The sequence below is a fragment of the Lissotriton helveticus genome, chromosome 7 (assembly GCF_964261635.1).
Source record: "Lissotriton helveticus chromosome 7, aLisHel1.1, whole genome shotgun sequence".
Classification (NCBI taxonomy): Eukaryota; Metazoa; Chordata; class Amphibia; order Caudata; family Salamandridae; genus Lissotriton; species Lissotriton helveticus.
This window is the reverse complement of record NC_136068.1, coordinates 445,183,177-445,198,907: the sequence shown is the minus strand read 5'-3', so window position 1 is coordinate 445,198,907 and position 15,731 is coordinate 445,183,177. Positions and strand designations below refer to the sequence as shown.

At 45.0% G+C, this 15,731-nt stretch overlaps 1 protein-coding gene across 1 annotated transcript in view; it reads right to left on the bottom strand.

Moving 5' to 3' along the window:
* LOC144768583 (sulfotransferase 1 family member D1-like) overlaps positions 1-15,731 on the bottom strand; it is a 320,008-nt gene that overhangs the window by 279,112 nt on the left and 25,165 nt on the right. Inside the window, exon 4 of the mRNA XM_078652372.1 lies at positions 5,217-5,343. Within this exon, the coding sequence (XP_078508498.1) occupies positions 5,217-5,343 (127 nt within the window). The remainder of the gene's footprint in view (positions 1-5,216; positions 5,344-15,731) is intronic.

Here is a 15,731-nt window from a genome sequence, read left to right as displayed (position 1 = left end):
AAGGGATCAAACAGTGATCCGTCCAAATTTGCGGAACCGGAAGGTAAATTTTCAGTGGGGCAAAGTTGGAATATATCCCATCCAGAGTATGTCCTGCAGAGTGAGTAGGTTGCATCACATATTGATGTAGACCGAAAATATCCAAAGTCTGATAGAAATTGATCGCAGATGTGTCAATTTTAGATTCTAACTGAAGGTTGAAATCACCCAGAAGTGTGAATTTTGGGTATCGCAACAGAAGCTGTCCTAAGATATCACTGAGGGAGTCTAGGAATGAGGAAGCACTACCCGGAGGGCGGTAGACTAGACCCCCCGAAAAAGAGGAGGATGAGTTTAACATAATAGAGAAACCCATTCCTTCCACTCCCTTCAGGGGCCCTAGATCAAATGTGTGGCACTTCAAAGAGCTTTTAAGGATTAAAGCCACGCCTCCACCTCTTCCATTCTGTCTATCCTGCCTCAAAATAGTGAATCCCGGAGGAAGGGCAGAAACTAAGTCAGGATTACATGTGTCATTTAGCCATGTTTCTGTTATAAAGAGAACATCCAGGTCCCGATCCAGGATTAGGTCCCTAATATCCTGACTGTGACACCCCAACGAACGCGCATTGATCAGCCCTCCCTTCAATTGGGTAGAACCTATCCCAGTATTGTTATTTCCAGAAACAAACTCGAGGGTGGGCCACGGTGTGGTCCATTTGCAGGTTCTACAGTAGAATGGACCCCCGATCTGCGCCATAGGAGCGTCGCAAGAGCACTTACCAGGAGTATTGAGCTTATGGAGGTCATTTCTCGTATAAGTTAAAATAGTGGGTCCGGAATGAGCAGCGTGTTTTGCGCATATACTAATATGGCCGCCATGGAAATGTAATGTGTGACTTTGATGATGATGATGATGATGATAAAAAATTTATAACGCGCAAAACAATAACCCGCAGGTATCAAGGCGCCTAACAATACCATCAAAATTGAAACATACATCCTTACACATAGGCTTGCAGGAAGAGGCGAGTTTTAAGGGCACTTCGGAATTTCTGAAGGGAAGGTAGAGACCTGAGATCCAAAGGAAGATCATTCCACCATTTGGGGGCCAGGGCGGAGAAAGCCCTGCCACCCCACTTGGCTCTTCGAATGCGGGGGACTGTCAGAAGCAATTTCCCGGAGGAACGCAAGTTCCTTCCAGGAATGTAGTGGAAAATGACGGAGCCAACTCCCGTGTCACCATTTTTTGCAATGGCTCTATAAGTCATGCATAGAACCTTAAACCGTACTCGGTGTTCTACCGGTAGCCAGTGCAACGCTTTCCTGGCCGACGTGGCCGAGGAGCGTCTGGGAACATCCAGAACAAATCTGGCTGTGGCATTCTGAACTACCTGTAAGCGCTGCAGGAGGCTCCTGTTTAGCCCCGCATACAGCGCATTACAGTAGTCCAGACGTGAGCCAATGAGTGCGACAGCTATTTGCTTTCTGGACTGCAAGGAGAGGTATTTCCTAATCCTTCGTAGGGTGTGAATTAGGCCCCAGCAGGTGGAGATGGTTCTACTCACCTGTCTGCCCATATCCAGGGCAGGGTCTATCATCACCCCAAGGTTCTTAGCAGATGTTGTGGGGGAAGGACACACTCCTAGCGAGTCAGGCCACCAGCTGGCTGACCAGATGTTCTCTTTCCCTCCAAACACCATCACCTCAGTCTTCTCCCCATTCAGCTTGAGTGAATTCTTGATCATCCACTGACCAACCGCCTCCATGCAAGATCTAAACTTGGAGGCAGTTTGTACATCTGAATGGGGAAGAGAGACGAGGATTTGGGTGTCATCCGCGTAAGAAACTACCTCCATCCCGAAAGATCTTATTAGTCTGGCTACTGGGGTCACGTAGATGTTGAATAGGGTCGGACTGAGAGCCGACCCTTGTGGGACCCCACACCGCACAGGTCGGGATGGAGATAGGAACTCCCCCAGCTTGACTCTTTGTTCCCTTCCGTCAAGGAAGGAGGTCAGTAGATCTAGAGCTGCGTCCCTCACCCCCACTTCCCTCAGACGAGATGTCAGTACTGAGGGGGAGAGGGTATCAAAGGCCGCAGTTAGGTCTAACAGGACCAGGAGGGTGGTCTGGCCCCCATCCACTGTCGTGCGGATCTTATCGAGCACAATGGTGAGGGCCGACTCGGTGCTATGTTCCCTCCTGAATCCGTGCTGGGAAAAGTCCAGACAACCCGAGCCTTCCACAAAGGCAGCGAGATGCTTGTTTAGATGTGCCTCAAGCATCTTCGCTGGGGCTGGAAGCAGCGAGATTGGACTGAAGTTTTTTAGGACCTCCGGATCAAGAGAGGCCTTCTTTAGCAGAGGTTTCAAAACTGCACTCTTCCACTCCGAGGGGAAGATACCGTCTCTCATAGCTAGATTCATTATTTCTAGCAGAGGAGGTAGGAGGGTCAGAGCCTCTCCTTCCTCCTCACTTCTTGCCTGAGGAGTCTGAGGGAGTCTGAGAACCATGGGGCAGATGGTCTCTTTCTCGCTCGGCGGCGGGTCTGTACTGGGGCCAGTTCATTCAAGGCCTCAGTGGTAACCTGTTCAAAATGGCCAACCGCGGTCTGTACAGTGTCCAAGCCAGTGATACACAGGCTGGCAGCCCACGGCGCAAAGTAGTCACTGCTGATATTCCTAACATTTCTGGCAGTTTCCGTTATATGATTCCCTTTTTTTCTTCCATCCGCCCTATGGTATTCCAAAAGGAATGGAACCGTAAGGTGATCGGACCAAGACAGATGCACTGGATCCATGATGGTCAGACGATGGTCGTTGGAGAAAATACCATCTAGTGTGTGGCCTGCACGATGTGTGACCCCGCTAACTCGCTGCGTGAGTCCACAGGACGCCAGAGCCTCAATAAGACATGAGGTATCGAATGAGTCATGCCGTTCTAAATGGTAATTGAAATCACCTAAAATGGAAAAAAATTCTCGACCAAAGTAGGGTTCCAGGGACTGAAGAAAGTTGTGCGTGAAATCGGTCCTCGGACCAGGAGGTCGATATAATAGAATTCCATTGAAAAAGGGGCATTGCGCTTCCTTTATTGTAAAATAAAGAGCTTGGAAGCAATCCGGGAAGTCGGGTATAGGCACAGTGTGGCATTGCATATGGTCTCTGTGAAGGATCGCTATACCCCCTCCCACTCGTCCCTGTCTGTCCAGTCTAACCAGGCAGTACCCTTCAGGGACCGCTTCGATTAGGTCAGGACCAGATGAGTCTTTAGCCCAAGTTTCAGTGACGAACACTAGAGCAGGCAATCTGTCTAAGACCATCTCCCTGAACATAATCTTATTTTTGACAAGGGAGCGGGCATTGATCAAAATGCCTTCTACTCCCACTGTCTTAGGGCTGATAGCGTCAGGGTGGCCAAAGGAGAGGTGACTGGGGGCAGAAATAGAAGACCTACCCATATGGTGACAGCCGCATCGTAAGGGAGAGAGAAATGCGTCAGGCTCATAGGAATGCGAACACCCTAATCTTCGCGGTTTCAGGCGGAACATCTCCTGGTGGGAATATCTATACGAGGAAGCAATGGCTTCGTTTAAGTCCGGAGTCCAGCCGTCCAGCGCGTCCTCAGCGCGGACGGGCACAGACGGGCTGGACTCTGGCGTGACTCCGGCGTCACTACAGCGCCCACAATGCGCGTACACGCTGCGCGTCATACCCAGATATATATAAAGGGCTCTAGCGAGTCCACATGATTGGCTCCAGCGAATAGCTGAGGAGTGTTTGTTCGACCCACCCCAGGTAAACAAAGCGCGGGGACCGGGCCGCCCAAATGCCAGTGAATGCGGCGGAATTTTACTGTGCAAGAATGCGGTCCGTGTCTAAGAGCACAGGTAGGGGGACTATGAAAAATGTAAACAGTTCTAAACTACTTTTTAAAACCAGGGAAAAAGAGGGTAAATTAAATAAACATAAGCGACAAAACGGGACTTTTAAAATTTGCAAGTAACAGCGAGCTTCTAACGAGTAGCGCTATGTGCACGACGGGATTCAAACAGGAGTAAAGCTCTCTCCTACCCGCTTTAAATACACCTCCAGAGTGCAGCCTCTAGCCAGTCCACGTGATTGGCTCCAGCGAACTTTAACATTTACATGCAAGTCCTCTTTCTATGAAGAGCAACAGTACCTATGTAAAGAACCCACTCACAAATGTCTAATGTGTGATCAAGAGAGCAGTATCTCGAAACGCATAGCATTGGATAAATAAATTCCTTTTTTTGCCTGCAACTGAGAGCGCACTGGTATTTGGAATCAAGTACGCATAATTACTATTGGCAGTAGCTCCACCGACTGTAGCGCGCCACCAGACAACGGGAGGATTTCCCAGGAGGAGCTGGTTCGTTTTGGAAAATATATATATATATATATATTTACACACACACACACATATATATTATATATATATATATTTGTATATATGTAGATATATATATAATTATATATAGATGAACACATATATATGTTTGTGTGTTTATAGTATATATTTATATATGTAGTATTAAATATCAGTGGAATATTTGTAAATCACATTATATTAAATTTATAAAATATTTTACATTTACTATTTTAAACCCAATTTCTATTGTAAAATCGATACTTTTTGTCTATTTTTGGACAAAGTATTGTCAATGATATCTTTTGCAATATTTGTGTACTCACCATTATAAGTGCAGGATCACAATATTGTGGTACACAATATTTCTGACACTAGATTTCTGTCAACAGTATTGCTTACCACAATATTGTTATCAGTGATCCACCAGTACACCACTCCAAACATGACCAGTCTTATGCAAATCAATCTGATTCTGCTCCTCAGGGTAACAGTCCACCACACACTGCAAGAAAAGCCCCTTCTACAAGGGAACACACGTAACCCAGAGCAGTTTCTGCCTTGCTAGACGTAAGGTACATCAGTAAGGTACAGCTTGCCTCCATTTTCACAGTGAATAAATGCAACATCCCGCCCTGATCCACCCATAGAAGATGTGTTCCACCTCAGAGATCTCTTTAGAGGGAATTTCTATGGATCTGTGCTTCTTACCTCTTAGGTCAAGATAGATGCCCTTCACAACAAACAACTCTTTCTTATTTACCGCTAGAGATACGTTTTCATGATTCCCCAAAGTTTTGTTTGACAGATTTCCATTCAGACCACTGAGGAAAAGATAGCCCTACCATTGCCAGCCATGAAATTCTCCAGAAATTCTGGCCAAGTCCCGGGCTCGGGGTGTACCCTGGAGATGAGGTGAAAGTTATAGAAGGAGACAGCCACATCTTTGGGATTGCGAGCCTTGTAGATCATCTGAAAGTGGGAAAGAGAGATGCACAGAATAGTCAGAAGCTTCTTGTTTTTTCACCAAGTCTGTCTCTTCATCTCAGAATAAAAACGTATCTCCTCTATTCTGCCTCACTTCAGCATATGCTTGTTACACAAGCATTCATTCATTTTTTTTTCCTTTATTTCGATCAAATAGATCATAAAAGGTGGCATCCAAATAATTAAACAGTACAAAATGGTTATTACAAATCTGTCAACGATGATTAAAAAGGCTTTACCGTTTCCATCCTGGGAACAAATCAGACAATAACAAAGTTTACCTATCATACATTACACATTGGATTTTTAAAATGACAGAGATGTGTGCACTGTGTTTCAGTTAAAAATCAGGAATACATAAATAAAATTTTAAAACAGTACCGAGTCTATGTCAGTGCATACAACGAGTACGAATGTGCCACATCGCAGTTAAAAATGTGGCTACCGCAAACACAATTGGAGGCGATATGTCCGTTTTTAGTATTCTGTAGGCAGGCAAGTAGTGCCTGAACCCCAGATTTTTAAGTAGGGGAACAAGCCAATACTTTCTTGGTTTCTGATATGCCTTACAGAAAAAAATAACATGCAAGTCAGTTTCCTGTTGATACGAGCATGCTGGACATTGCTCTGAGGTGGAGGGATGGGACCAGGTACTACTAAATGCTTTGAGGGGGAGTGTGCCGTACCTCCACTGTAGAAATAGTTTTCTTGTCAGAGCAGGGCTAATTTTGTCAAGTAACTAATACAAAAAAGACCTAGACTTAGTAGGCACTCACAAATTTATCCTTTCTTTTGGTACACCATTGATTGTATTATCATTACAGGAACTCCTCCCCTTTCTTTAGTTCTCGGGTAGTCGGTGTAGCCTGGATTTGTGCCTCATTCAAAAAATCGCAATGTTCCCAAATAAGTAAAATTCAGTTGTGAGCTAACAAGAAAAACACACACTCAAGTGTCCAACTGTGATATAGAAAGATTAGAAAAAAGTGTGTGTGAGCAAGATGGCACCTCACGGGCGCACCACCAACGGGAACCTGGCAGGTACTCACCAGGATTGCCCTGTTCTCATCATTGGCACCATCAAGCTCAAAGAAAAAGAGAGTCCAAAAAAAACACAAAGATTTTGTGAAAATATACAGTGGAAGAAGACCACAAGGTAACCAAAAAGTGTCAAACAACAAATGAAACCACAAACCAACACAGATGTGTACTTTTATTCTGTCTCATTTGCTGGGTGTGGAAGTTAAAAAGGGAGAGAATGTAGTAAAGGTTACTACCTATCCAACCAATACTACTTTGCTTGCCGACATGTTTCATTGCCAACGAAATTTCTGGCAATTTCTTCAGGGCGTCTTAAATTTTAAGGCCACTGCATATGGACAAGTTAGTCTTCACAACTATAACCACATAAAAAACATAATTTTGTGTCAATCCTGCTCAAAGAACGTGTGCCACCTCATCCCCCTGGCATATAGTTCAATATTAATTACCCTCATTCAGCCTACAGCTCTCATACCAGCCAAGAGGGTCAGGTTCTCCATGAACGGCAACCGCAAATGTCGGTTACAATCCCTTCCCTTTCGATTTTCTGCAAGAAATGAATGAAACAATAGTGCCTGGTACTAACTATCTTTCAATCATCTCGACAAGGAAAAGGGGGCCCACCCAGCACTATGGTGGACTATCCAGCAAGTATTCCTTAGTTCTCCAGTACTCGGTATCACATTACACCCTGTGTCATTATGCTCGAAGATAGGAATATTTAATGTTGTAATCATCCTTTTGAGAATAACTAATTCCGATCAATAGCACATGCAAGTTATCCTCAAACCAGTTATATACACTCTCATTATCTGACTCAACTGTGTAAATGCGAACTCAGTATTTCCCTCCTCGATCAAGCCTCACAAGAATTGTTCGGCATAGCGCTCTTAATCTAAGTATACACCCGGGTCCTCTCCCCACAGCCGTGAGAAACTCCCGGAGTATTTCCCTCCTCGATCAAGCCTCACAAGATTTAGTCGGCATAGCGCTCTTAATCTAAGTATACACCCGGGTCCTCTCCCCACAGCCGTGAGAAGGTCCTGGAGTCCCTTCTCCTTACCAGTTAGGTGGAAGGTGTCTGACGTTCAATCGTCCCTGGCTTCTTTCTCACGTTGGTCTTATGCATATATAATTTCTTTTGCCGGCGTCTCAACGCGATACAACGCGGCCACCATTTTGGTTTGGGCTGAAGTACATTGAAAACCATAGATTTTCCCAAGCGGGGCGGCGTTATCGCGAGATCTCGAGTGACAACATTTACGAAAACTTTATTAGTCAATACGATATGACCAAATTAAATTATTGGTATATTTCCAATAGTATCGGCCAGGACTCTTTATTTACAGCAGTGGGAAACTTTTAAACCTCCATTCTGTATTAAATTTAGAAAACATTTTTCTATCATTTTTATTATTTATTTTTTATGTCAGGCACCAACCACACTTTATTTTCATGGGGACTTCTAGTATTCTCTCTCTTTTCACTTTTCAATAAGACCCAAAGGGCATGTTCGACGTTTTATTTCACAATGCCGCACATCCATATCCCTGTATTTACATAGGGACCGACTTATAGGTGGCAAAAAAAGGGGGCAAAAAAAGGGGGGCCATTTCTCCATACTTTCCCAGAATCTGCCACCTGGTTGATGTTAAAGCCTGTTCAAAGTACAGACCAGGCTCGTTAGTGTACACTCTTACAAGCGCCAAACATCCATATTCTAGGGCATCTAATGTATTTTGTTCCATTCCAGTAAATCATTCAAACCAAATTGGTCCGTTTTTTCTTGAAAAATCCATTTAGCTTCCCTCGTGATTAACATCTGCTCAACTGTACGTGCATCACCTGTCACTTTTTCCAACACCAACCACTTGAAAGAGTGTTTATTACTGTGGCAGTGTTGCACCAACTTTGTAGTCAGTTTTCCAGATTTTATAGTGCTTAAGTGTTCCTGGATGCGGGTTTTTATTTTCCGTGTGGTGAGTCCTATATAGTATAGTCCACACTCACAGTCCAGTCTGTACACCACATTCGTGGTATTACAGTTACTGAAATGTCTTAGCTCCCATTCCTTGCCTGACTTCAAGATAACACTAGTGGTCTTAGAAGTGAGGGGACAGACAGAACACGTGCCGCAGGGATGGTGACCTGTAAGTCGTGTCTTACTGTTATCTTTAGGAGTATGCATCCGAGTATGCACTAGTTTGTCCTTCAAATTACTAGACCGCTTGAAGGCGAATCTAGGAGGGGCATTCTGACGTCTTTACTAGATAGAATAGCCCAGTGCTTACGAATCGACTGCCTAATTTTGGTTGCCAGAGGATCAAAGGTCAACACCACAGGCAAACATTCTCTTTTCACTCTTTTATTCACCTCCAATAAAGCACTTCTAGGAGTGTTTAACGCTCTCTTCTTTGCTTGCCTGATGATTTTTGGTGGATACTTCCTCTGTAAGAGTTTCTCTCCCAGGACTTGTGCTTGGTCATTGAAAACCTCTGTGGTGGAACAGTTTCTGCGGTATCGGAGAAACTGGCCCACCGGGAGGTTATCTCTGAGAGCCCGTGGGTGGAATGACTGGTAGGATAATAGAGAGTTTCTGTCCGTGGGCTTATGATGCACTTTTGTACTTAAAATGTTACCACTGGCCTGAATGTCTAAGTCCAAATATACAGCGGACTCCCCACTATAGGACCATGTAAAACGGAGACATTGATCTTGATGGTTAAGCCAATTTAGAAAGTCCAACAATTCTGTCTCCTCTCCAGTCCATAGACAGAGCACATCGTCAATATATCTCCTCCAGAGACGAACATGGTCTCTGAAGGGATTGGTGGTAGGGTAGAAGATGTGCTCTTCGAACTGGCCTACATATATGCAGGCTAGGCTTGGGGCCATAGTGGCCCCCATAGAGGTCCCCGTAGTTTGCAAGAACAACTTGTCCTTGTAGCAGAAGAAGTTGCGTGTAAGTGCTATTTCGATGCATTGCATTATGAAAGTTTGTGGAGCATCATAAAACCATTCCTGTTCCCCCAAGGCCCTCGCTGCTGCCACCAGCGTGGCATCCTGGGGGATACAGGAATAGAGGGACTCAATGTCAATGGTAACCAACAATTCTTGTGTTGGATCAAAGGTCATTTCGCTGATAACATTCAAAATGTCCATTGTATCTTTTACAAAAGATTTTTGGATAATCACCGATTTGCGCAGAAAGTAGTCTGCGAATTGGGAGAGGGGTTCTAGGATAGACTGTATCCCCGACACAATAGGCCTGCCCGGCGGCGGCCGGTCAGGCTTATGTATTTTTGGTAAAATATAGAACGCAGGCATCCTGGGGTTGGTATTCACCAGCAATTCTGCTTCTTTTGTGGAAATCCGTTTCCTCTCTCTTGCCTCTGCCACCATGGTTTTAATAAGTTTAAGCAACTCTGGCGTAGGATCTTTTGTCAAAGGTTGGTAGTTGGCCCGTACATTTAGTAGGCGTAATACTTCTGTCTCATAATCCCTGGTATTGAGCACAACAACCGCACCCCCTTTATCTGCACTTTTTATTGTTATGTCAACATTATTTTGCAAGGTCTTAACTGCTTCCCATTCAAGTCTGGACATATTTTTGTATCCCATATTTCTCTCTTGGGATTCAAGGTCCTCAATATCTTGCAGAACTTTGGACTCGAAGACCACAATCTCAGGGCCCACAGCTGCACCAGATGGAGTAAACGTGGACGGTTTTCGTAAGTTCGTCTTAAAACCCCCTTCATTCTCCTGGGGTTGATTGGCAAAAAATATCTTGGGTTTGATTTTTCGGACTGTCTCAAAAAACTCAACCCTACATCTAAAAGGGTCATGTGTGGGTGTCGGAACAACCCCTAGCCCCTTATTTAGGACTTGTTCTTCATTCTCTGTGAGTATATGGTCTGACAGATTTACTACGATGTTATTTATAGGGGTTGTCTGCCTCTGCTCCGAGTTTGTCTTGGGAAGTAAGTTTGCCATTGGGGGGGTCGATTGCCTCGTCCTCTTCCTCTTCCTGGTTGACCAGTTACCCTGTTGGCCCCTTGTCCCTGTTCTAAAAAGAACGCAGTAATGTTCCTGATTCGGTGTTACTCTGTGGTTGCGGGTTAAACCTAACACGATTCCCTTGAGGCCTATCCTGCTCGTCCTCACTGGACGTATTGTCAAAGGACCAATTGGCCGGGGTGCGTTTCTGTTGTTGTTGTTGTTGTTGTTGTCTGCCCCCCCCAGGCTCTACGTTGACCTGTCTGGTTCAATTGTTTAGGTCCTGACTGATAGTGTGCATCAGTTACATAAGGGAAGGCCCATTCATGTGTGTATCTCTGTAGATTTCATTGTAGTCCTTTGATTTTTTGATTAATCATGTAACTCTTATACTCAGTTAGATCTACTTGTATTTTACTGAGATGATCTTTGGCATTTGTAAGAGTGTTGTCACGTTTAATGCTCTCTTCGAGCTCAAAGATCTCTTTCAAGAGTTCTTCACTCAATCTCTGAGCCGTGCTAATTATAAGAATTACATTACAACAACAAAAAAACTTGAAGGTCTACAAAGTTGAGAAAAAGAAGTGGCCACAAGAAAATATCACACACCACTATCACGACTAACGGTGAAGGACCATCAGTTGTAAAGAAGTCCTATCAGCCCACCCATATGGTGGAATATCGTCATCTAGGACCTTATCAGCAGGTTCTTGTATGGCCAAGCCCATAGGTTATTGCTTGGTACCAATTGATCCTGAACTGAAAGAAGATGTGTCCTCACTGAGAGTGGTACTGATAGGGTGCAGTGCTCAAAGAGATAAGTGAGTCATTAAAATGACGGTCAGGGTAGAAAAAATGTTTATTAGTATCTCCCTGGACGTCAGGTAAAAAAGAGAGTGTGATGACAGTGTAAAAATATCACTGTACTGTAAGCATATACAATCTAGGCCAACATGTTTCTGCCGTTATGGTAATATTTTACCGGCATTCTTCAGGGCCAGGCTGGAATAACAGCTACTGCAACATCCACTATTATAAGTGTGAAATCATAATCAGAAAAAATTGTATAACATGGTTGAAGTAAGTAGAATTGTGTGGCTGAATGAACCACCCTACCATATCCTCGTAAATAACCATGTAAAGAGCAATCCTTTCCTGCAAACATCAAGAAAAAAGGAACAATTTTGTGACAACCAAAGAAGGCTCTTTATAAACAGATGTGTGAAAAAATGGTGGCATTCAATTACTCCGTGGGCCAGTTAATTATATAACGGCCAAGTGGAGACCTGTGCATAGTATAGAGTCACAACAAGATAATCTGTGTACAAAGAAGTAATAAATCTAACATACACTTACCCAGCTTTGTGTGGGAAGTAAGCCTCGCCTCACCCGGCAACGGCTCGGAAAAAGAGGCCCCGCTCTATTGGACATATGGAGAAGGACAAATTCAGGACATGATAATCAATCAATCAATCAATCAAGGACATTTATAGAGCGCACTACTTACCCGGAGGGTCTCAAGGCACTTGGGGGGGGGGGGGTGCTGCTACTGCTCGAACAGCCAGGTCTTCAGCTTCTGCCTGAAGGAGAGGTGGTCTTGGGTCAGGCGCAGGTCGGGAGGGAGGGAGTTCCAGGTCTTGGCGGCCAGGTAGGAGAAGGACCTTCCTCCTGTTGTCGTTCTTCGGATGCAGGGGACGGCGGCGAGGGCGTGACTGGCTGATCGGAGGTGGCGTTTGGGAGCGTAGAAGTTGATGCGGTTGTTGAGGTAGCTCGGGCCTTGATGGTGTAGGGCTTTGTGTGCGTGGGTGAGGAGACGGAAGGTGATTCTCTTGTTGACGGGGAACAAGTGCAGGTCTCTCAGATGTCCGGAGATGTGGCTGCGTCGGGGGATGTCGAGGATGAGTCTGGCTGAGGTGTTCTGGATCCGCTGGAGTCTCTTCTGGAGCTTGGCGGTGGTTCCGGCGTAGAGGGCGTTGCCGTAGTCCAGTCGGCTGGTGACGAGGGCCTGGGTGACCGTCTTCCTGGTCTCGGTGGGGATCCACCGGAAGATCTTCCGTAGCATGCGCAGGATGTTGAAGCATGACGAGGAGACGGCGTTGACTTGTCTGGTCATAGAGAGGGAGGAGTCCAGGATGAAGCCCAGGTTGCGTGCGTGGTCTGTCGGTGTGGGTGCGGTGCCCAGGGCGGGGGGCCACCAGGAGTCGTCCCAGGCGGAGTGCGAGGAGCCCAGGATGAGGACTTCCGTCTGTCACTATCTCAATATGTATTTATATTTATATTGTATTAAATATTGTATTAAAACTAAAAAACTTGGTTGTTCAATTATAGCCCATAGGTCCCAAAGAAGCGAAATGCTACACTCAGAGGGCTGCATTCAACTAGGGTTTTGGTTATTAATTCATAAACCCCATTCATGTCATGTTTAGTTATAAGGGTGCAGAAAAAAGAGTATATGATAAACATCTCTAGAGTCTAAATGTAGCATGTTGGAAGTAGTTCAAATGTTAAAATCCAGTATCTACTCAGAGCCACCCTAGCTAAACCGATGGTCATGTGAACTGGCCTGCACGGGAATGCCAGACAAAGACTAGGGCGGTTCAGGAAACTAGAAAACAGCACAAAGGTCCCTGGTATCCTCGTGTCCTTACCTGTCCATCGGTACCTCCAGGAGTGAACCTGAACCGAAGGGGAGGTGCCGACGGACAGGAGGAAATGCGTATTTATGCGCACGCTAATTGGCAGTGGCGCTCATTAATTATCCACACCTGCAGGTAGGAGGCGCGGCCGTGGAATATTGGGTTTAAAGCGCATGACGCGAGGTCGTTGTCTTGGCCTCGCGCATGCGTAGTATGCAGGAATCAATAAGGAGGGGCATCGAGTTTGCCCTGGGACCGCCAATCAAAGTACGGCGCAGGCCAGTGTAATCCGAGGCGTGCGCGCGGAGCAAAACCCTACGCGAGGCTGAAACAAAGAGTCTCAGCATAGCGCATGCTCCGAGTAGTAAGACGGTCTCTAATGCTGACTCGGCTAAGTGTCTGGACACATACAAAGCAAAAGAACACAACTTTGCTAATGTTGATATTGATGTATTCTAACACCAATGTGGTCGAATACAATTACCATAGAGAAGATTTACATATGCAATTAAATATTTATGTTTAATAATCTTCTCGTATGTTGGTAGACAAAATTTAATCTTGCCCCTAAACTAGATGTCATTGTGAAATAACCTAGTTATGTGTGCATACTAGATAACTGCAAATCAAATGAGAAAGAGTTATAAAATGAAAAAACCACAGGATGAACAATCCGATGTCAGTTTCAATACTCTGGGTGTGCTCCTAAGAAGTGTATGCAAACCTTGTTCATACAAAGTACAGTATGCGTTTTAAAATGACGCAATCAATTTACCAGGGAGTACGAAGAGATGCGTGTCAAGCAGTATAGTGCAAATCTTCGGGACAGCAAAAGTAGCTAGTAAGTGGACTGTACCCGGTGCTGTAACTGAAATTAACTTTTTTCAGAGAGACACCCAAGGTATATTGTCGTTCAACCCCTGGACGTCCGTCCTAAGTTTAAAAATCCAACGCTGCTCCCTGATGAATAGGAAACGTGACACATCTGTCACGTGTGGGGGAATAAACGGTCGTTCCAAAACTACCCATTTAATTTCATCAGCTTTATGTTTCAGCTCCAAAAAGTGATTGGTTAAGCGAGTAGATTGTTTATTGCACCGAATTGTGCTTTTATGCTCGCTTATACGGAGCTTGATCTTCCTGGTAGTGTGTCCGATGTACATCAGCTTGCACGGGCATGTGATCATATAGATCAATTTGTCTGAATTGCAGTTGGTGTGGTTATTTAGTCGCCAGGGTCTTTCAGTTCCTATGTCAATTGTCAGGGTTTTGCATGTCTGTGGACAGACAGCGCATCCTCCACAGGGATAATGACCACGTACTGGTTCGGTGTTCCATAGGGTATTTGTGCCTTCTTTTCGATGGTACCTTGGCCTGGTGTGGACCAGGTTATCCCTGATGCTGTGACCTCTTTTAAAGGCAAACAGGGGATGTGGGATATCTCCCAACGCTGTATTCAATATTTTCCAGTGTCTGAGGATAATTTTCTTCACATAATTGGAACGAGTGTTAAAGGTATGTACCATGGTCATACGGTCTGCAGTTGTTTGCTTATTCTTGGGTTCCATGAGCGCTTCCCGATTGTTATTAGACGCTCTTTTACAGGCACGTCTGACCAGATGGTTCGGATAATGTCGTTCCCTTAGCTGTGTCGTCAAGTCTTTAGCATGTTGTTGGAATAGGGTCTTGGAGGAACAGTTCCTTCTGACTCTCAAGAATTGGCCTACCGGAAGGTTGTCCCGGAGTGCCTGGGGGTGGAAACTGTGATAGGACAGTAAGGAATTGCGTAACATTGGTTTCCGGTAAAGTTCACTTTGTAGGCCTCCTGTTTCTACACAGATCAAAATATCTAGAAATGGAAGTTTCTCTTTACTTGATTCCATAGTGAAATTTAGATATTGATTTTGTAAGTTAAGCCACGTATGGAACAATTCGGGGTCATTGGTAGAGCCTCTCCAGATGACTATCACGTCATCAATATATCTTCTCCACAGCAACACCTGGTGGAAAAAAGGGTTGCTGTGGTGAAGGACGTGATCTTGCTCAAATTGATGCATGTATAAATTGGCTAGGCTCGGGGCGAAAACTCTCCCCATAGAGGTGCCAGAGACCTGCAAAAAAAGTTCATCCTCATACTGAAAAAAGTTTTCCATCATGGCCAACCTGGCACATTCCATGATGAACCCTACTGGGGTGATTGTATTCAGTTCTCTAGATTCAAGGAGACTTCTAATGCAATCCAGTGTCTCTTGCTGTGGGATACACGTGTATAAAGACTCGACATCAAAACTGACCAGGAGGTCAGTCGTGATGTCGAATTCCACTGCTGCCAAAAGTCTCAGGACGTCACCAGTATCCTTCAATTATGTTAGAGTTTCTGATACGATCGGTTTTAGAAAAAAATCCACAAAGGTGGATAGAGGCTCCAAAAGTGAGCCTACTCCCGATATAATAGGACGTCCTGGGGGTGGCCTTCTTTCTTTATGTATTTTGGGTAGGCAGTAAAAGTAAGGTGTTACAGGATGATTCGTGATCAGGTATCTCGCTTCTAGAGGCGTGATCCATCCTTCACTTGATGCTTCTTCAATGAGACTTTTGATCTCGTGTGCAATCCTAGTAGTAGGGTCTTCAGTGAGGCGGCGATAGGCTCTTGTGTCATTAAGCTGTCTCAAGCACTCTGCTCGATAGACCTCTGTATCC